The sequence below is a fragment of the Antechinus flavipes genome, chromosome 2 (genome assembly GCF_016432865.1).
Source record: "Antechinus flavipes isolate AdamAnt ecotype Samford, QLD, Australia chromosome 2, AdamAnt_v2, whole genome shotgun sequence".
In the NCBI taxonomy this organism is placed as follows: Eukaryota; Metazoa; Chordata; class Mammalia; order Dasyuromorphia; family Dasyuridae; genus Antechinus; species Antechinus flavipes.
This window is the reverse complement of record NC_067399.1, coordinates 121,481,197-121,504,902: the sequence shown is the minus strand read 5'-3', so window position 1 is coordinate 121,504,902 and position 23,706 is coordinate 121,481,197. Positions and strand designations below refer to the sequence as shown.

The 23,706-nt window shown below is 35.8% G+C and overlaps 1 protein-coding gene across 1 annotated transcript; it reads right to left on the bottom strand.

The window, feature by feature from the left end:
- Positions 1–17,614: 17,614 nt before the first annotated feature.
- PCNA (proliferating cell nuclear antigen) lies at positions 17,615–22,888 on the bottom strand. Its single transcript, XM_051975454.1, has 6 exons — positions 22,495–22,888; positions 21,815–21,912; positions 21,662–21,729; positions 20,434–20,628; positions 18,300–18,423; positions 17,615–18,203 (listed from the first exon to the last, which is right to left on the bottom strand). Exons 1-6 carry the CDS (start codon positions 22,713–22,715, stop codon positions 18,124–18,126), a joined length of 786 nt encoding a protein of 261 aa, XP_051831414.1. The 5' UTR covers positions 22,716–22,888; the 3' UTR covers positions 17,615–18,123.
- Positions 22,889–23,706: the final 818 nt, after the last annotated feature.

Genomic DNA, 23,706 nt, shown 5'->3' with positions numbered 1-23,706 from the left:
TAAGGAAAGGAGGGAAGAGGGAAGAAAGAGAAAGAGAAACTATCTTTCCTCTATGCACTATTCTTCTAGTCTTGGGGAAGTCTTAATTTAGTTGAATTTGCTTCCAAATTACTTTAAACACACACATAGCAATCATTTATTTCAACATTGACACTGTATGTTGGTCATATCTAAACACCCATAAAGTTATGAAATTTGAAGCAATTATATTCAATAAAGCAGTTAACATACATATAGAATGTTTTAGACTAAGCACTTTTGCAGTCATATGATCTTCACAGAAAACTAGGCAGAGATAAAATAATTTCCCATAAAGTACATAGCAACCAAAACAGAGAATGGTGGATTTACCAAGTGCAGAGGCTGGCTGGCTTTCTCACCTCACACTGCCATGTTGGCTGCTGCCAGGGGCACGTGGATGCTTCCCAGGCAGTTCCTGGACAGAAACCACTGAAGGCTGGCCTGACTTGTGCCAGGATCTCCCTGTGATGGTAGTTTCAAGAACCAGGGCTCAGGGAATGCTGAGACATTAAGACAATGAAAATATGCTTAAATTATTTTTAAAACACATGCAATAACTCCATCTCTATTTCCCCAACCTGGGTTGGAGAGGTGTTTAGGCAAAGTTGTGTGGAGTCCATATGGCTATTGCTGCTGCCCCTGTTTCTACAGGTGAGGCTGGATTTGAATTTCCTTAGAGTTCCTTATCATTCTCTTTTCTTAATCTGATCTGAAATGAGAGGAGTTAGCAAACAGGGACTTGGACTAGATTGATCTTGTTAGCAATCCCCACAACTGAGATACACTCAGGACTCTGCGGAGTGGAGTGCAGAGAGTCCCTTAACACCTTTTAGGGTGCTTTCCTAAAAGAGCAAAAGGGGACTCTGGACAAAATAGGAATTAAGGAAGGGTTAGCAAAAAGTTGCTATTTATCCTGTTTGTTTGTTTGTTTTCTTTAAAAATAGGGTAAATTCCTGGAATTATCTACAACGTTTCAGGAATTTTTCTTGCAATCTTTTTTTTTTTTTTTTTTTGCTGAGGCAATTGGGATTAAATGACTTGCCCAGGGTCACACAGCCAGGAAGTGTGAAGTGTCTGAGGCCAGATTTGAACTCAGGTCCTCCTGACTTCAGGATTGGTGCTCTATCCACTGCACCAAAACTGCTAAATTCTTAATTACAGCTCTCAAAACTTTGAGAATCTGCTAAGATGTTATTTTAATTTTAATTAGCTAACTTTATTTCTGTAACCCCTAGTCTGGCCAGAGTTGAGGTCCACAAGAAAAAAGTTAGGCTTTTTTTTTTTTTTTTCCTATTTCTTGGATTTATTTTTTTTTATTTTTATTTTTTATTTAATGATTACTTTATATTGACAACATTATTCCTTGCACTAGTTTCTTTTCCGATTTTTTCCCCCTCCCTCCCTCCACCCCCTCCCCTAGATGGCAAGCAGTCCTTTATATGTTGGATATGTTGCAGTATATCCTAGATACAATATATGTTTGCAGAACCGAACAGTTCTCTTGTTGCATAGGGAGAATTGGATTCAGAAGATATAAATAACCGGGGAAGAAAAACTAAAATGCAGATAGTTCACATTCGTTTCCCAGTGTTCGTTCTTTGGGTGTAGCTGCTTATGTCCGTCATTTATCAATTGAAACTTAGTTAGGTCTCTTTGTCAAAGAAATCCACTTCCATCAAAATATGTCCTCATACAATATCGTTGTCGAAGTGTATAATGATCTCCTGGTTCTGCTCATTTCACTTAGCATCAGTTCATGTAAGTCTCGCCAGTCCTCTCTGTATTCATCCTGCTGGTCATTTCTTACAGAACAATAATATTCCATAACATTCATATACCACAATTTACCCAGCCATTCTCCAATTGATGGGCATCCATTCATTTTCCAGTTTCTAGCCACTACAAATAGGGCTGCTACAAACATTTTGGCACACACAGGTCCCTTTCCCTTCTTTAGTATTTCTTTGGGATATAAGCCCAATAGAAACACTGCTGGATCAAAGGATATGCACAATTTGATAATTTTTTTGGCATAATTCCAGATTGCTCTCCAGAATGGTTGGATTCATTCACAACTCCACCAACAATGCATTAGTGTCCCAGTTTTCCCGCATCCCCTCCAACATTCATCATTATTTTTTCCTGTCATCTTAGCCAATCTGACAGGTGTGTAGTGGTATCTCAGAGTTGTCTTAATTTGCATTTCTCTGATCAATAATGATTTGGAACACTCTTTCATATGAGTGGTAATAGTTTCATTTTCATCCTCTGAAAATTGTCTGTTCATATCCTTTGACCATTTATCAATTGGAGAATGGCTTGATTTCTTATAAATTTGAGTCAGTTCTCTATATATTTTGGAAATGAGGCCTTTATCAGAACCTTTAACTGTGAAGATGTTTTCCCAGTTTGTTGCTTCCCTTCTAATCTTGTTTGCATTAGTTTTATTTGTACAAAGGCTTTTTAATTTGATGTAATCAAAATTTTCTATTTTGTGATCAGTAATGGTCTCTAGTTCATCTTTGGTCACAAATTTCTTTCTCCTCCACAAGTCTGAGAGATAAACTATTCTATGTTCCTCTAATTTATTTATAATCTCGTTCTTTATGCCTAGGTCATGGACCCATTTTGATCTTATCTTGGTATATGGTGTTAAGTGTGGGTCCATGCCTAATTTCTGCCATACTAATTTCCAATTATCCCAGCAGTTTTTATCAAATAATGAATTCTTTTCCCAGAAGTTAGGGGCTTTGGGTTTGTCAAACACTAGATTGCTATAGTTGACTATTCTGTCTTGTGAACCTAGCCTTTTCCACTGATCCACTAATCTATTTCTTAGCCAATACCAAATGGTTTTGGTGACTGCTGCTTTATAATATAATTTTAGATCAGGTACAGCTAGGCCACCTTCATTTGATTTTTTTTTCATTAATTCCCTTGAGATTCTCGACTTTTTATTGTTCCATATGAATTTTGTTGTTATTTTTTCTAGATCATTAAAATATTTTCTTGGAAGTCTGATTGGTATAGCACTAAATAAATAGATTAGTTTAGGGAGTATTGTCATCTTTATTATGTTCGCTCGGCCGATCCAAGAGCACTTAATATTTTTCCAATTATTTAAGTCTGACTTTATTTGTGTGGAGACTTTTTTATAATTTTGCTCATATAATTCCTGACTTTCCTTTGGTAGATAGATTCCCAAATATTTTATGGTATCAACAGTTATTCTGAATGGAATTTCTCTTTGTATCTCTTGCTGTTGGGTTTTGTTGGAGATGTATAAAAATGCTGAGGATTTATGGGGATTTATTTTGTAGCCAGCTACTTTGCTAAAATTATGAATTATTTCTAATAGCTTTTTAGTAGAATCTCTGGGGTTCTCTAGGTATACCATCATATCATCTGCAAAGAGTGATAGTTTGGTTTCTTCATTGCCTACTCTAATTCCTTTAATATCTTTCTCGACTCTTATTGCCGAGGCTAGTGTTTCTAATACGATATTAAATAATAATGGTGATAGAGGGCAACCTTGCTTCACTCCAGATCTTAACCTTGCACTCTCAGAATTAGATAAATCAAACCACAAAATAAATAAGAAAGAAGTCAAAGAGATAAACAGAATACTAGAAAAGTTAGATATGCTAGATCTCTGGAGAAAATGTAATGGAGACAGAAAGGAATACACTTTCTTTTCAGCAGTTCATGGAACCTATACAAAAATTGACCATATATTAGGACATAAAAACCTCAAACTCAAATGCAGTAAGGCAGAAATAGTAAATGCATCCTTTTCAGACCACGATGCAATGAAAATTACATTCAACAAAAAACCAGGGGGAAGTAGACCAAAAAATAATTGGAAACTAAATAATCTCATACTAAAGAATGATTGGGTAAAACAGCAAATCATAGACATAATTAATAACTTCACCCAAGAAAACGATAATAATGAGACATCATACCAAAATGTATGGGATGCAGCCAAAGCGGTAATAAGGGGAAATTTCATATCTCTAGAGGCCTATTTGTATAAAATAGAGAAAGAGAAGGTCAATGAATTGGGTTTGCAATTAAAAATGCTAGAAAAGGAACAAATTAAAAACCCCCAGTCAAACACTAAACTTGAAATTCTAAAAATAAAAGGAGAGATCAATAAAATTGAAAGTAAAAAAAACTATTGAATTGATTAATAAAACTAAGAGTTGGTTCTATGAAAAAACCAACAAAACAGACAAACCCTTAGTAAATCTGATTTAAAAAAGGAAAGAGGAAAATCAAATTGTTAGTCTTAAAAATGAAAAGGGAGAACTCACCAGTAATGAAGAGGAAATTAGAGCAATAATTAGGAGTTACTTTGCTCAACTTTATGCCAATAAATTCGACAACTTAAATGAAATAGAAAAATACCTCCAAAAATATAGCTTGCCCAAACTAACAGAGGAAGAAGTAAATATCCTAAACAGTCCCATCTCAGAAAAAGAATGTTTTAGGCTAAGCACTTTTGCAGTCATATGATCTTCACAGAAAACTAGGCAGAGATAAAATAATTTCCCATAAAGTACATAGCAACCAAAACAGAGAATGGTGGACTTACCAAGTGCAGAGGCTGGCTGGCTTTCTCACCTCACACTGCCATGTTGGCTGCTGCCAGGGGCACGTGGATGCTTCCCAGGCAGTTCCTGGACAGAAACCACTGAAAGGCTGGCCTGACTTGTGCCAGGATCTCCCTGTGATGGTAGTTTCAAGAACCAGGGCTCAGGGAATACTGAGACATTGAGACAATGAAAATATGCTTAAATTATTTTTAAAACACATGCAATAACTCCATCTCTATTTCCCCAACCTGGGTTGGAGAGGTGTTTAGGCAAAGTTGTGTGGAGTCCATATGGCTATTGCTGCTGCCCCTGTTTCTACAGGTGAGGCTGGATTTGAATTTCCTTAGAGTTCCTTATCATTCTCTTTTCTTAATCTGATCTGAAATGAGAGGAATTAGCAAACAGGGACTTGGACTAGATTGATCTTGTTAGCAATCCCCACAACTCAGATACACTCAGGACTCTGCGGAGTGGAGTGCAGAGAGTCCCTTAACACCTTTTAGGGTGCTTTCCTAAAAGAACAAAAGGGGACTCTGGACAAAATAGGAATCAAAGAAGGGTTAGCAAAAAGTTGCTATTTATCCTGTTTGTTTGTTTGTTTTCTTTAAAAACAGGGTAAATTCCTGGAATTATCTCCAACGTTTCAGGAATTTTTCTTGCAATCTTTTTTTTTTTTTTTTTTTTTTTTTTGCTGAGGCAATTGGGATTAAATGACTTGCCCAGGGTCACACAGCCAGGAAGTGTGAAGTGTCTGAGGCCAGATTTGAACTCAGGTCCTCCTGACTTCAGGATTGGTGCTCTATCCACTGCACCAAAACTGCTAAATTCTTAATCACAGCTCTCAAAACTTTGAGAATCTGCTAAGATGTTATTTTAATTTTAATTAGCTAACTTTATTTCTGTAACCCCTAGTCTGGCCAGAGCTGAGGTCCACAAGAAAAAAGTTAGGCTTTTTCTTTTTTAAGGTAGGAGTCAAGAATGTTAAGGCATTTTCCCAGCATTCTAACTACAATATAGAACATTTTTCTTGTTGGTTGCATTATAAATCTTTTAGATAAATCTAGCTCATAGAACAAACATGATACAGATATTCTGCACAGAGATGTAGACCCAGACAAAAATAACATGAAATAGAACTGTCCCATCTTTGCCAAAAGCCATAGCATTTCTTTGCCAAAAGCCATGCTGTAAGCACTTCGTCTCCTCTGATATCCCAGAGAAGATGGAAAGGTGGCAAAGGTTCCCTAAGAACTTTGCCACAAATTGCAAGAATTTCCAACTCTAGGCATTCCCAGGCAAGGAAAACTTGCTGAATGTGGAGCTCATGATGACCTAGACAAGCCTTCTACCAATGGCTTGGGGTGTCCAAGGTCTAGGATTGAGGGAGAAAAAAATGGGGGGCTTATTTTGACAAGGAGAGAATTAAGCCAGGGGAGGCCAGGGGTGATATATATAGATCACCCAAAGTTGAGGTCCAAAAGAAGACCCCAAAAGGTTGGAGATTGCAGACTGGTGTCTCAAGGTATCTCAAAGGAATTTTTAGGCATGAACCCATCTCTAAGTCAAGGGAAAATGTTTATTGTAATTGTAACATCAGTTGAAGTGGGCTAAGCTCCAAAAGAACTTTGCAAAGAACCAGAAGAAAGCATATAATGTATCCAGTTCTTCCTGTCACTAATATGCTAATTTAAGGCTGATGTTTAGGTTTGAGGGGTGGTCTATTCACTATTGTCTCAGGAACTTGGTTCTCACTAACCAACAGATAATCTATCTGCAAGGTTTATAGGACTATTCTAAGGCCAGAAACTTTAGAATCAGCAGATTGTTAGAACAAAAGCACCCTAAATTCAGGGGACCTTAAAATTATTGCTGTTTCCCCTAGAAGCTGTACCCTATCATGGAGATGTCTGAAGGGTGTGTAAAATGTCCAGAGATAGATGGGTCCCTCTGGAGGGAGGGAGCCTGGTACACAAAATGTCCTATGGAATGCCTTACCTGGGGAGGGGCGGGAAGGAGAGGACCTATCCTTTCAAAGAATAAGTTTTTAAGGAATTATATCCTGGCAGTACCTCATCCCTTTGTAGCCCTTAGGAAGCAAGCACTGCTGGTCCAGAAACCACCTTTGGAGTTTGAAGTTTGTAGGAGAGTGGGCATTTACTAAGTCCTGGACCTTACCAGATTTTACAGATGAATGAGACTGTATTCTGGAGGCTGAGAACACTAGGCTTAAAGGACCTCTGGAGGAACCTCAAGAAGGGACTGTTAAAGACAATTTATAATCTCTAAAACTGACTTTGCAATTAGGAATGTTTTGGTGAGAGATGGGGAAGTGTTTGTACTTAGAGGGATTTTAACAATATTGATGTTGTACCTGTTATTTATAGTTTATAGGGACTCCTCAAATGGAAGAAGTTAAATTAATATTTTTTAAGTTGTTAATTCTGAAAGGGTTCTTTAAGGTGAAATTAGGACAATATTTTCTATATTCTGTGTGAGCTGTAGTTGGTTGTATAGAGTCACTTTAAAACTGTTTCCATTGTTTAGGAAGATTCTGAGAACAATGGTCTATGTCTTTGTTACTTTAAACATAGTTAATAACATATTTTAATATAGATTGGTTACTGAGCATCTTAAAGTAAAATGATTTGTGTAATGTTGAATTTAAAATCCATCTACTTAGTTATGAAAATAAAATGTGAACTTTCTAGGATGAATCTCTTACTGTTATCAACGTAAGATCATAGTCAATAGTTGTTTAGGATATGGTTCTTAAGCTAAATTCACTTGAAGCTCTGATTAATGGAACTTGCTATTTGAGATAAAAATTTCTTGGGACTTTAGCTGATATTATTTGGAGTTTTGAATTCAGATATGATTATCTGATGGATTATTAAGTCAGTGATCCACCATTTGAAAGGAATATGTCACAAGATACTCAGAGGAATGTGATCCTGAATTGTTACAGGTAGAGGTTAGTATCTGGGCAAGAGTTGGGAGGATAACCTTGATCTATACTTAGGTGGGGATCCTTTGGACTCTGTTCCCCAGTGGTATAAGAACCTGCCTGATTATTCCTGAGTCTGGCTAGAAGGAATAGTTAAACTGAGCTAAGGATGCTTTATCCTATCATGTATGTGTTCTCAGCCTGAAGCCTGAAGGACCAGTTTTTGATTATAATCATGTCCCCGCTTTTTCCTCTTTTTTTTTTTTTTTAACATTTTTTTATTATAGCTTTTTATATGCAAAACATATGCATGGGTAATTTTTCAACATTGACCCTTGCAAAAACTTTTGTTTCAACTTCTCCCCTCTTTCCTTTCATCCCCTCCCCTAGATGGCAGTTAGTCCCATACATGTTAAATATGTTAAAGTATATGTTAAATACAATATGTGCGTATACACACACACACACACACACACACACACACACACACACAGAGTTATACAGTTATGTTGCTGCTCAAGAAAAATCGGATTTAGAGAGAAGGTAAAAATAACCTGAGAAAACAAAAATGCATTGCTTTTTCCTCTTATAGCAAGCTTCTATAATCAGAGCTATAATTTTCAGTAGATATAAGATCTTGCAGCTTGTGGTCATTATATCCTAAATAAGTAAGTAGGTGAATATTTGGCCTAGTCACCTATCTGTCGCTAAATGCATATATCTGTTTCTTTTAGTATTTTGTTGTTGCTGATAGGCATTTTTATTTGTGAAAGTTTACCTGTTCTAATTACAGGGGGCCATCATTGGTTGGGGTATTAGATGCCTCAGATAGGAGTTGGGAGTACAGAACTCTAGTTTTATGCTGAACCCGCTCATTAACAGGCCTGATTCCAGGCCCCGGTTGAAATAATTACTAACCAGATGACAAAGGCCTTGGATTTGTTATAGATTTGGGAGAACATATAGTTTGCAAGAAAAGGGCTTCACAATTTCCTAGTAGAAAGGGAGTACTTAGCTGGCAGGCTAAATCCTGAAAGGGACTTAGCACCCTAAAAGAGTTAATTAGCCAAAGGGAGGAGAAGTGGGGTAAGCATAGGGGGAAGGGAAATACCCAAAGCAGGATGCTGGGCTGGGCTGACCCAGAGGAGAGTGGCAGTCATGGGATGACCATGAGAAGGTTTTATAGGGAAAATTTAACCTCAAGGACATGACTGAGAAATTGACAGAAGATTGAGCAACCTGGAAAGGGAAGTTTAATTAGACAAAGATGGACCCCGGGAGAAAAAAGGGACACGCCAGGACCAGAGGGAATGGAGACTGAGAATAAGATGGTTGAGCAAATGTATCAAAAATGGTGTGAGGGGTCTCCAAAGATTAATAAATAAAAGAGGAGGGACTGTGTGGAATTAACTGAGTGAAGACACTCTCAAACAAATATAGCCTTAAACTGTACCTTAATTGTGACTTGAAACTTTATAATAACAAAAAGAACTATACCTAAAAAAAGTTGAGGGTATTTGTCCCCTCATGTTTCCCACCACCTTTTAGTTAGCATTTAAGTACTTCTTTTAAAGATGATGATGGCTTTGAATTCTCTTATCTAAAAATATCTGCTTATATAGCAGTTCTCTAGGAAAATTTAAATTGAGTTTATTATTTACTTGTACTCTTGTTTCTGGAATAGATTTCTGTAATTAGAATTAAGCCTGAACTCCCCCAAACAATGACAGAAAAGACCAGGCTGGGGTGGGGGCTTCTGCATTCAGACTATTTAATCTTGTTTTACAGTTTTTACTTTGTACTCCATTTATTGACAAACACCTAGTCAGATGGGAGATGCCCTTTCTAGTGAGATAAATGATAAACCTCTTTTTGCTTTTTTCTTACTCTGAGAATCTCTGATTGTTTTTATGATTGTCATTATCACATGAAGATTTTTTTCTTTTTTTTTCATTATAGCTTTTTATTTACAAGTTATATGCATGAGTAATTTTACAGCATTGACAATCGCCAAACCTTATGTTCCAATTTTTTCCCTCCTTCCCCCCATCCCCTTCCCCAGATGGCAGGTTGACCAATACATGTTAAATGTGTTAAAGTATAAATTAAATACAATATAAGTATACATGTCCAAACAGTTATTTTGCTGTACAAAAAGAATCGGACTTTGAAATAGTGTACAATTAGCCTATGAAGGAAATCAAAAATGCAGGCAGACAAAAATGTAGGGATTGGGAATTCTATGTAGTGGTTCATAGTCATCTCCCAGAGTTCTTTTATTGGGTATAGCTGGTTCAATTCATTACTGCTCTATTGGAGCTGATTTGGTTCATCTCATTGTTGAAGATGGCCAGGTCCATCAGAATTGATTCTCATATAGTATTGTTGTTGAAGTATATAATGATCTCCTGGTCCTGATCATTTCACTCAGGATCAGTTCATGTAAGTCTCTTCAGGCCTTTCTGAAATCATCCTGTTGGTCATTTCTTACAGAACAATAATATTCCATAACATTCATATACCACATTTTATTCAACCATTCTCCAATTGATGGGCATCCACTCAGTTTCGAGTTTCTGGCCACTACAAACAGGGCTGCCACAAACATTCTTGCACATACAGGTCCCTTTCCCTCCTTTAAAATCTCTTTGGGGTATAAGCCCAGTAGTAATACTGCTGGATCAAAGGGTACGCACAGTTTGATAACTTTTTGAGCATAGTTCCAAATTGCTCTCCAGAATGTCTGGATGTATTCACAATTCCACCAACAATGTATCAGTGTCCCTGTTTTCCCACATCCCCTCCAACATTGAGCATTATCTTTCCCTGTCATTCTAGCCAGTCTGACAGATGTGTAGTGGTATCTCAGAGTTGTCTTAATTTGCATTTCTCTGATTAATAATGACTTGGAGCATCTTTTCATATGACTAGATATAGTTTCAATTTCTTCATCTGAGAATTGTCTGTTCATATCCTTTGACCATTTATCATTTGAAGAATGGCTTGATTTCTTTAGAGTCAATTCTCTATATATTTTGGAAAGGAGGCCTTTATCAGAATCTTTGACTGTAAAACTATTTTCCCAGTTTATTGCTTCCCTTCTAATCTTGTCTGCATTAGTTTTGTTTGTACAAAAACTTTTCAATTTGATATAATCAGAATTTTCTATTTTGTGATCAATAATGATCTCTAGTTCTTCTTTGGTCATAAATTCCTTCCTCTTCCACAGGTCTGAAAAGTAAACTTTACTCACATGAAGTTTTAATATGAAATAGATTTGGGATTGAACATGGAATAGCCATGACAAACATCCATCGCAAAATGCAAAGGTTTGCCATTTATTACATGAAATAGCTCATGAACATAATGGAATACAACAAGCAAGGCACAGTCATACTGATGAAGCACCTTGCTTTTTTCAGGGCAGGGAGAAGGTAAAAGGAGGATGACTTTTAATGTCTCAGAGGAGACAAGGTCTAGGGAATAAGGGGAGAATGTGGGGAGGAATTGGGGAGAGATCAGGAGGGATCAAGGAGGATCCAGGTATGATTGACTAGGCCCCAGATTCTAAAGATTAATGAATTAATGGATTAACAATGGAGCACAGAAGAACTCATTTAAGTGTTCCTGCTTCCCATCATTCTATACTAAACAAGACAGTCTGGGAGACTGATCGGATTATAATTGATAGCCAGAACAGGGAGGGCTCCTGTTTGCAATTCCTGGGAATAAGCTAATTTTGAATTGCCATCATAATTATCTGTATGGCAGACTATTATGTATACTAGACTATTAAGTTCAGTGAGGGAAAAAAATCACACTTTTTGAGACTATGAATTGAAATTATAGTTTTTGTTGCTGTTGCTGTTGTTCAAACACATTCATTTAACAGTTAAGGAATCACAGAATTTCAGAGTTGGAAAACCAAGGGTGGCTTTGGGTGACTATGGGTAGGTGAAAATAATTACCTCCCATAAGAGTCCATTGCACTTTTGGTTAGCTCTGATTGTAAAAGTCTCTGCAAAGTGTACATATTGTTCCTAATTCAGTCCTCGAGGGCTGAGCAGGGTAATTATTTCTTCCAGATGACAGCCTTTCAACTATTTGGAAGACATCTTAACTCTTTTCAAACTAAATATCCCCAGTTCCTTTAACTAACCTTCCTATGGCATGAGCTTGAGGCCTTTCTTGTCCTACTTTACACACTATCTTGAAATGACAATCTAGAACTGAACATATCCTAGACTTGGTTTACTGGGGGCAGAATAAAACAATATTATACATCCTTATTCATACATATCATGGATGCAGGATGCAGGATGTAGAAAGCCAATGATTTTCATTGTACAATTTTTTTTTATTTTTTTAAACAATTAAAAAAAAAACACATTTAAAAACAAATATCCTGAAATGGAAAGATTAGAAAGGACTTCAGATGCTATTTAAAGATCAACCCCTTCCTGAATCAGAATTTCCTGTATGATATCACCAACTTTTCTTAAAGATCTCGAGTTAATATGCAATCAGACTATTAAATTTGCTCGCTCCCCATGTATCTACCAGATATTGACCCCAACTAGTTTGAGCGGGATCAGGGTCTATGGTAAGAAGACTGTGGTTGAAAAGGATACATGGACTCATTTCTGATTGGTTGAAGCCACCTGTTAAGCAACTTAGTTAATTAGTTTCAGAATTCTAGCTCTGTGGAAAACTTGTTACTCCTTAGGGTGGTGCATCTATCACATTTACAACAAAGGGCTTCTATGAGAATTAAATGAGAATGCACAGAACATTCAATTAGATAATGCAGCAAATATGAAAGTTCTTTGCAAAATGTTCTTTGGATGATCTCATTTAATTATCACTCATAGCATAGTAAATAATTATTTATAGCAATAAATACCGTATGCCTAAAATAGGTACTCAAAAAGTTTGTTGAATGAATGACTGCATTGTATTGTGCCTTGTGCAAACTATGCCTTATGTAGCAATTTATTTTTTCTAATTAACAATTGAAAAGCATACAAAGTATTTCCTTTTATTAGCTCAATAGTGGGTTTCAAGTTGCTGTTCCTAAGGGACAAAAACAGGAAGTTTAGTCAAGTTAGTTAATATTATATAATAATACAATATTTATTATGAGGTCTCAAGGAGCCAACTGTTGGAACTTCTTGCTGCCACCCTCTCCCAATGTTTCAGCCACAAAAAAAAGAGGCAGGTGAAATTAGATCAGTAACAACTAGTTTTAACATTCTGATTTTAGGACTTTTTAAAAAGAGGTTATTTTTGTTAATGATTTTTTACTTAATAATGGGGAAACCTCCTCTTCCCAATTAAACAATCTAAAATATTATAAAACACAACTTATTAATCATTTTTGAATCACAGAATTTTAGAGCTAGGAGGAGCCTTAGAGGACTAGTTCCAAACTGTCTCATTTTTTTCACTTTTTTCTACATTTTGGTTTCACTTTTACTCAAAATTTGGTTTCACTTTTACTCAAAATTAAAGACTGTTAGGGTCATTCATACCTTTTTGTAATTTACATGAACAAAAATGCCATTTTTCATATATGAAAATGAGACTAGTAACTCATGACAACCAGTTTTTTGCGAATTCTTTCCCCTTCTCCAGCACAACTACAGATTCGTGATCTATTCATTCTATATCTTGTCCAGCTATCTCTTTGTGATCACAGGCACTCATTTATTTTCCAAGACAGCTGTGACTTAGATGTAGAAAAATAATTTTCATGATAGCATTATGTGTAATAAGAATCTAGAAATAATCCGTGCTCAGCAACTGGGGAACAGCTGAATAAACTATGGTATATCAGTGTAATTGTACATGAAGGATTAAAAAAATATGCACTTAGAGAAATGTGGAAGGATTTTTATGAAATGATGCAGGATGTAGAAAGCCAAGCCAGAAGGTCAGTATTCACAATAATGACAATAATGCAAATAAAGTCAACATTGAGGGCTAACAAAAAATTGGTCAAGTACAATGATCAATGTTTGTGACGATATTAAATCAATATTATTAAAGGATACTTGTTTGACTTTGACAGGCCAATATAAGTTTTCAAATTGCCTTAATACGTTGTGGTTTAAGTCTCACAATAGATATCACATAATTTCCTCCATTTTACAAAAGAAAAATCAAAGGTCTAAAAGAGTAAAAGTGACTTGTCCATGTTATGGTAGCTAAGTGTCAGAGATAGGATTTGAATCCGTCTTCATATTTCCAGATCAAGCTCTATCTACTATACTATACTTTCTCAAATCTTTGTTAATGTTTGATAAATTGTTTTCGGAGAATGTGGGAAAAGGAAGGTGACACAGTGAATAATGTGCTGGAGTCAGGAAGACTTCTTCCTTATTTCAAATCTGACTTCAGATACTAAGCTATGTGACTCTGGGCAAGTTATTTAACCCAATTTGCTTCAGTTTATCAGCTGGAAAATGATTTGAAGAAGGAAATGGTAAACCACTCCAGTTATCTTTGCTAAGAAAATCCCAAACCAGATCATGGAAGAATGAGACATGGCTGGAAAACACTTGGAACCATAAGGAAATGTGTTTTGTAAGGGGGGAGTTGTGGATGGTTGTTAGGAAGTGTCTTTTGCATCAAGTGTATCAATAAGCTAAAAAGACAAATTTTGATTATGGATTACTGAAGTTAATTCACACAGTATTTGAAAACATAGTCTTGACTTTTCAGCATTTATCTTAATTAACTAAATCCAATGGAATATAAGTATTAAACATTGGATTCAACTGTTGGAACGTCTTGCTGGCACCCTTTCCCAATGTTCCAGCCACAAAAAAAGAGGCAGGTGTAATTAGATCAATAATAACTAGCATCTAGTTTTAACATTCTAATTTTGGGACTTTTTGTAGCGTTTATTTTTAATGATTTTTTATTTAATTTTTAAAGTTATTTACAGCTTCAAATCATTATATAAACAACAACAAAAAAATAACCCTGGTGCCTATTAAATTGAGAGACAGGAAGATAGTAGGAAGAACACTGAATTTAGCTCCAAATTAAAATTCAAGCTCTGTCTTTAGCTTATGTGATCCAGTCACTTAACTTGAGCTTCATCTATACAATGGGATGACTTTATATATTTAAGGAAAATGTGTTATAAGCTTAAATTGTTATATAAGGTTGCTATTTCAAGATTTTTGATTTCAATTATTCTCTCTCAATCCTATAATCCACCTACAATTGAAAAATTCATTAACTTATGGCCAACCTGGAGATGAGCCTCTTGTAATTTAAATTAGATTTTCAAACAGTTAAGACTCTAGTCCATATTTGAAACCTTTCCAGTAAAACTTGGACTGTTGGTATAAACTTTGAGGATTTTGGTCATCTTGTTTCATAATGAAGCACTTAGAGAATAAGTAAAGGATTATTAAAGTAAACCCATTTGGAAGCATAGGGATAATGTTTTCTCTGCACAATAGAAATACACTTTATGTTGCACGTGGAAGTCAGGGTTGTGAAATATCATCTAGCAGGTTAAAAAGGATTCTTTGAAAATGCAACAATTCTATTCTTAGATAATATAGGAGTAAATGGACCAAGACAATTTTATACTAGATGTAAGCGCTCTTAGATATGCCAGTAATTAGAGAAAAATGATTTTCCCTCTATTGCCAGGATCTATAGTAATAGGACCACTTCACTGAAACAGTATTTATATGAAGGCCTGAAATAATCTTTGACTCTTCTTATAATCCTCAAATTTCTCTCAAAACTTTGCTCAAAGAGCACCTTTGTTATGTTTCCTATTCTTTGTATATTTTTATTAAGTGCATTTTTGTCTTCCTATAAAATACATAAGCTTCTTGAGGGCACCTTTGCATCTCCAAAACCTGACCCATAGTAGATCAATAAATGCTGATTAATTTTTCCTTATCTCCCCCATAATTAGCTGACAGTTCTGCCTCCATATTTCCTATCATCTGTCCCTTTCTACTTAAACCACATACCTTAAGGCCAAATATTCCATATAATTTGGGGTGTTATAGAAGGTAGTGATAGAACTCTGGGTATTAGATTGTTGAAATTTTAATGGGGACAAGCCAGTTCCACAGCCCTTCCTCATACAATCCAATTGATTCCTCACTAACCAATCCAATCCTGTTTATCAGGATTATTTATTTATTATTTATCATATTATTATTACAAAGGACTTAAAAAAAATAAGAATTCACTAAACTGGTATATCAAAAGTTATTAAAAAAAGGGAGTGGGACAGACATCCAGGTTAAGAATTCCTGCAATATAGTATAGCTATATAGATTTTAACAAGTATTTACCAATCTTCTCATACTATCCTCAGAAAATGAGGATTTTCAATCTAATTTCAAACCAATTCAAAAATTAGTACCAATTAAGTGGAACTGGAGAATCAGCTTACATCAGAAGCCATTGATTTGGGTCTGTAGTAAAGTTCCCTACACCCTAGGAATTTGTAGTTGATCCTATGCAGATGACAAAGTTAATGACAGCTAATTTTACTGGGTACCAGATTAAAGATTCAATAGGACTGACAGGTTGGAACTTTGGATTAAATGTAGTAAAGTTAGAATTTAATGGGATCTTGTAAATACTGGGTTTTAAAAAATTTATTCCATGAGCATAAGATGCGAGATGTGACTAGCTTGTCTGAAAAACATAGTGCACTTGATAATGTGATGCCAGAAAAGCTAATGGAGTCTTAGGCTATACTAAGTTCTACTACACCATCCTAGTCAGACCATGTCTTGAAGTTGCGTCAATCTCATTTATCATCTGGTACACACTTTGGGACTTTTCTCTACCATGTCTCAAGGAGTTTATTGAGAAAACTTCCTCATCCTGTACCCATCACTATCCTTAAATCCTCTAGTTGGAGAATGGATTCATTTCTTAACCAGATGCAATATTTTGGGACTACTTTGACTTCTCTATTGATGTCTTGCCTCAGGAGCTTTCCTTGCTTGCTCCCACTTTTCAGTTTCTTTGTCCATTATCTACCTCCATTAGACTATGCTTGAGGGCAATATTGCCAACTAGAATAAGGCTCAGCACATATTAAGCACTTTTAAAGTTTGACTAACAGGAATACAAGATCACAGAAATTAGATTCCAAATGGCAAAACTGGGATTTGAACCCAGATCCTGATTCTGAATCTAGTGTTCTGTATGACACAATGCTTTAAAACTTATCTCAGTGCACTGAGGCCCCATTAGCTGCTGAAATTATTTTTATTTGAAATTTAACTATATACACATGCACAGTAAGCAGCTTTTTTTTTGACACCCAAAGTAAACCGGTGCTGGAAGAACTACATCCAATTTACATTTCATCTCTTCTCAATCACATGACCCACTAAGACCACACAGAACACTTGTCCTTGTCTTCCAAACATCTAACAAAAATGTAAACTACTTCTATTTTTTAAGAGCTAAATTAACTCATTCTTGAACCACAGTATAATTCTATATAGCTTAGGATATCTACAAAAGGTATATGCCTATAATGATAACTATTGTTTTTATGTTAGGCTATCAAAAAGTGTTTTGAAATTCATTACTGACCTAAATTTTTACCTGACAAGACTGTTTTTAATTATCTAGAATTTATTTCAAGTATAGTTGAAGATTCTAGGATCTATAGTACAGTAAACTCATTAAATATGAACTTTGGCTCCATGTATTAAATATCTAGGCTACTACATTAAGATCTTTTTGGGTTACTTTACAACTAGCTAATATATAGAAGATATTCTATTATAACGAACTATAATTCTTCTATGGGAAGAATAGATTCTCAAGGGAGAAATATATAAGGGATATCAAAAACTAATTTCAGAATTTCAGAATCTTAAAACTAGAGCAAGAAGGGATTTTGAAGGTCAGTCATCTAACTCAATTGCTTACCCTTTATGAAGAAACCCACAGAAATTGTGACATTACCCAGTCCTTAAATAAATACTTCTCAATCTCTATTCTATAAATATGCACACTTACGTAAACATGTCACACACTAATATTTGAAATAATGTTTTTTATTGCTATTTTCACAATGCTTCATATTCAACAATTTCAGGGTGAAAAATAAAAATATTGGCAAGTAATTTTTACAAAAGCTACAGCTGAGAATCCATGACGATTTTTGTAGCAGAGCAGAATCCTGTTTTAAGACACTACACTCTGTGAAAAGCTCAATTCCTATACAACGTTATTTAAATCGAGTTCATCCCCTTTGTTAGAATTACAAAAGGAGTCTTTTGGTATAAAAACATCTAAAATAGAATTTCTAAATAAGGCATGGTCTAGGATAATAGTATTAAGATTCAACTTTGGACTTTTTAAAACAAATTATGTGGAGAGAAGTACTATATTTACAGAAAGTTATCTACATATTTATGTACCTAGAGGTACAAACAGAAAAGTTAAGACTGAAAAGACTTAACAATTAAACGTATTTGCTGAATATCTCAAAAGTAATTCTCTTTTCAAGAGCTTCCCAACCCCCCCTTATCTTCTTAGAAATGATGTTTAAGATCCTCCTTCATCCTCAATCTTGGGAGCCAGGTAATATTTTAAGTGTCCCATATCTGCAATTTTATACTCTACAACTAAAGAAGACAAAAGAAAAAAGGAGTTAATCATTTGGTAGTGTTATGAAAGGAAGACGTAAGTCCATTGATTGAAGATGAAATTTATAATCTTACCAAGTGGTACATCTGCAGACATACTAAGTGTTACTGTAGGAGAAAGTGGAGTGGCTTTGGTAAAGAAATTCAGGTATCGAAGTGCAAAGGTCAACTGAACTGGCTCATTCATCTCTATTGTAACCTAAGGGAATAGAGAAGTCTTAGAATTAAATTCAGTAGAAAATTTGCTAAAAAATATAAATAACCACAAAATACTCTTTCCTTCAAAAACCACTGAAATGTAGACACAATGCTTTAATTGAATCAACGAGTTGATAGTTCTATGTCATTTAATCAGAAATAGATTCTTAAAAAAAAAAAAAAGATAGCTTCAAGATGGGACTAAGTTTTTGTGGCAAAGAGAAGAAAAAGTAGCAATGATTCCCCTCCCCCCCCATTCTTTGAAAACATGTGCTGTTACTATGCCTATTTTTCCACAACCCTTCCAACACTATTCCCTCTGTCATCTTTTCCAATTTGCTGGGTATAAAGCCAAACCTGATTTGATTTGCATTTATTAGAAATTTTTGAGAAGTATTTGCTTACATGCCTTTTTAAAATACACATCAACTAGAATATGATTTTGGTTTCTTATCTTTGTTAGTTACCTATGTACGTAGGATTAAGACTATCAGAGATGTGATTAAAGATATTTCTTAGCTGCTTATCTTCTTTCTTAATTGCATTGTTAAATTCTACAAGTTTTATACACAAAATTTTTAAATGCCTCAATCTCTTGTTTAGATTAAGAACTCTTCATTGATGCAAAGTAAATTAAGCAAAACCAGAAAAACAATATCCACAAATTACTAAAACAATGTAAACAGAAAGAATAGAAAAATTGAGACTAAATACTGTGAAATTAAGACTTGGCTTCAAAAAGATATATGATGATATCTTGCAGAAGTGAGGATGTGGAACACTCCATGTTAACATCAAATTTGGTTATATTGGTAAGGTTAAGTTTAGATTTGTTGAACTTTTCTCTGTTAGTCTCAAGGATGGCTTACTATGCCAGGATAAGGCTTTAAAGGGATACATATTGTATTAGAAAATAAAGATGCAAAAACAAGACATTCATAAAATTCATTTTAAAAAGATATGTATATTCAGTAAAAAAGAACCCAAATTCTTAGCTTTAAAAAAAATATTATTGTCATTCCTTTTTATAACTGTACAATGATTTAAAAGGTTTGGGGATTTTGGTTAATTTGTTAACTCAGGCCATACTTTTTATGGAAATTTCTTGAGAAATCTATTATCTATTTTGTATAATTAGATATCTATTGAAAGACAACATATCTACAAGAAAGTACTGTCCTAAATACTTGTAGTAATAAAAGATGCGAAGAATGCAATTTTTATACTATTAAAATCTTATAAATGAGAGCTATAATCCATATATTTCAATACAGAATGGGATGTGGCAAAAACTACAACAAATTCAAGATAGGTAGAAGAATATAATTGAAATTATGCTACAATCAAATCAAAAGATCTCTTGCTTAACTAGTTAAACCACTAGATGTAACCCTGGACCAATTACTTAACCTTTAGGTTTACAAAAGAGGGTGCCAGTTCTAAACAACTTTAATATTGTGGTCTATGTAACTAAACATTACCTGGATACCATATTGAGCTTAAAAAAACCCCAAAATTATAAGAACCAGTTTACCATTATCTGACTTTTCTATACACCCCTTCAGTAGATAAGGGATTCTGCCTCTAAATCATTTCAGGTTGAGTTTCAAAATTAGCTATTGTTAATTTGTGGTTTTAAAAATAGGTATGCAAATCTTCCTGTCTGACCTTGGACAAATCTCTTAAGCTGGGCTTTTTTTTTTTTTTTTAACAAGAAGGTTAGCCTCAAAGATCTATAAAGTTCTTTCCAATTGTAAATCTACGATTTTATGTTCTACAGGTAAAATACATGTCATTTTCATTTTTATAAATTTCATTATCCAAGAAAAAGTTGGAAAATGCATCAAAGACAAAATAAGTCTGGTATCTACCAATGAGTTTCATTTAAATATCAAATTATATCCATTTAATATATACAATTTCAAGCTATTATTCTCTAAACAGGTTATTTTGTTTCACCAACATAATTTGCTGCCTTAAATTATTTTCTCAAGATCTAGATTTCACTTACAGCTTCCTCCTCTTTGTCAACATTACTTGTCTGTGATAGTTTTACATTTCCACTTCCCAGTTCTCCACTGGCAGAAAACTTTACACCATCTTTTGCACAGGAAATTACAACAGCATCTCCAATATGACTGAGGTCCCGACAGATTCGTGCAAATTCACCAGAAGGCATTTTCACCACACAACTGTATTCTTGTTCCTAGAATAAAAAACAGCTTTGAATATTTAAGAATTTAGATTTGTCATCAATCTCAATTCTTGGGGAAAAAAAAAACAACAACTATAAAATTGAATTCTTTTGACTTCAGAAAGTTAATTTTAAGTCATGACAATTGAATTGACTCAATAAATGGTCTGGAGTTTTAAAGAGTACAATACTTTTTCAGGGAATATTTTATATGAAAGTGAAAAAGTACACTTAATCCTATTTTAAATATTTAACGAGTAGCCAAATCCACTTTTCTTGAATGTAAGAGCTTTGATCCCACGTTCACCCCACTAGGTACTAGATTATTAATACAGTCCAATTGCATAATGATGGAGCATAGAAAGGGTATGTGGGCAGCTATGTAATCCACCTAAATCTGTCTTCCAAAACAAATCTATTGTTTTTACACTATAAATTGTTATCTGATAGCTTTTTTACTGTTTAAATAATAAAAACTTATCTTTTCCTAGAAATGACTAAAATCTTCTAAAAGCTCCATATAAACTATTAATTAAAATGCAGCATGTTTAATGAGATCAATAATATTAGGGAAAAGCAATTTAACAGGGAAATCAAGAGGACAGAAGCTGATTTAATGTGGTGAAAATTAACTCATGTTTTGGAGAAGACAGGGATTCAAATCATGATTCAGTTATTACTTGCTACAACCTGCAGGAAACATTTAACCTGTGAAGCTTTGCTGTACAGTACTAGCATGACATATTATCTTAAAAGTGGCTCCTTGTTCTAAATGCCAACTTATTTTCTTGCTCTTATGCATTCTTAATAAGCACAAGGAGAAATGAGTTTTAAGCTCGAATTTTAGGCCATTATTTAATCCTATATTTCATTAGATGAACAAAGTAGTTATATATTCAATTAAAATGCCACATTAGTGATTTTTTTCCTCTTGCCAAATTTTTTCTTTACCTATTAGAACTATAAATATATAAGTATTAGAAAGTGAATTTGGGCTTTTTAAAAAATTATAATTAGGCACACGGCGGGAAACTTTGATACTTACTGGAATTCCAAGTTGTTCAACATCTAAATCCATTAATTTCATCTCATAGTCTGAAACTTTTTCCTGATCTACAAATAAAACAATGACATTTTATATTTCAGTATTAATGGATTAATTTTAAAATGGGATGTGAACTTATAGAAGACAACTTACTAGGTGCCTCAAATATCAGCGCAAGCGTATCTGCATTGTCTTCGGCTCTTAAAGTAATAATATCCTCATTGCTGGCACATTTCAATATTTTGGACATGCTAGACAATGGAAAACAAGAGGTAAACACACACATTCATCCACGCGATCAAGGAAAGTCCCAACGAGCTTAATGCTATTATCATAGGCAGCAGCAGCATCTAATACATGCTGAGACCTTAGGCGGATGTCAACATAAGACTAGAGCAGCTCGGCACAGCTCACCCCCCCTCCCAACCACGATATAGACTGCAGAGACGGCCAGGCTCGCCGGGCCATAAGGCCTTCTAGGGGGTAGCATGCTTTTGACTTTAAATTCGAAATCTTCGGAAGCGCTTCTGGGGGGGCCTTCCCGCCACAGCTTCTCGGGCCGCATTGTGAGCTTGGCGCCGAAATGACGTTGGGCGGGAGGCGGCCCGGGCGCGCTTCCCCTTCCCCAAACCGCGCGCTTCGGCCTGGTCCCGCCTCCCGCCACCACTAGGACCAATGAGGCGCGTTGCCCGGTCCTCTGCACCCACCCCGGGCCGGGCAGCTAGAACTACCCTATTCCGCCGCGCTCCCGCCAAGAGAAGCCCGGGGGAGGGGAAACGAATACTTGGTTTACTCTCCCCAAAGTCCAAGTTCGTGCACGGAATCGTGCTTACCTGGTGAGATTCACGCCCATAGCCAGGTTACGGTCGCAGCGATAGGTATCGAAGCCCTCCGAGCGGAGGGTGAGCTGTACCAGGGAGATGTGGGACGAGTCCATGCTCTGCAGGTTCACCCCGCCTGAGCTGATGTCCCAGCAGGCCTCATTGATGAAGTCTTTCAGCGCCTCCAACACCTTCTTAAGGATGGAGCCTTGCACTAGCCTTGCCTCGAACATGGTGGCGAACAGAGATACTAAGAGCAGAAACGAGAAAAAACTAAGCCTGGCCTAGGCTCGGAGAACTGGGCTCACCCGCTGCAGTGAGGTCCTTGGCCCGAGAGGAGACGCGGGCGCAAAGACGTACACACAACAGCCGCCTCTAACCAAATGAGGTTCTGCAGCTCCAGCTCGCGCTCTCGCCGGCAAGTCGCTGTGACGTCACGGCGTAACCGCCCGCCTTCCGATAACGCTACTGGTGCTCTGTCGACCAATCCCATCACAAAGGGGATACCTAAACCTCCTGAGCCAACCAGAGGAAACGGGCTTGCCCCACCTTCCGTAATTGCCCGGGCTTGTTCAGGTTCAACCAATATATACGCGATCCTTTATGATTGGGACTAACGGGTGTTTTGTAGTTACAATCTTATTCTAGGAAAGTGCTTTTTTCTTTGGAGACTGGAATTTAGAGCTAGAAGCGAATTTGGAGATTCTTTTATCCAATCCCTTCAATTTACAGATGAAGAAATTTAGCGCCCCCCCCCCCCGAAGTTAAATGACTTGCTCAAAGTTGTGAAATAGGTAGTGGCAAAATGCATTACAAATGCATCAAACCCAGGACCTTTGGCTCCCGATCCGTGGCTTGTGTTTTTCTTCTTCGCTACGCCACCGTGCAAATTTTTAATTAGGAAAAATGTGATCCAAATGTTCCTGAATGAGCCAATGACAAACCTTAAAGTATAGTTATACATGGGACTTAGTGCTTGGCGCACAGTAAACACTAACCCTTTTCCTTCGTTCTAAGGCAATGGGCAGTCATGTTTTCCACAACTTTTTGGCTGTCAGGTTCCTGAATATATCAGAAGATATTATCTTCACTGACTCAGTTATTAGATCTAAGCCACAACTAAAAACTTTTAATTTCAATAACTATATATGTGTTTTGGTTAATTTGCGGACAGATATTTTGTTCATACTCCTTTCTCTGGATTGTTCTCATCTATTAAATAAT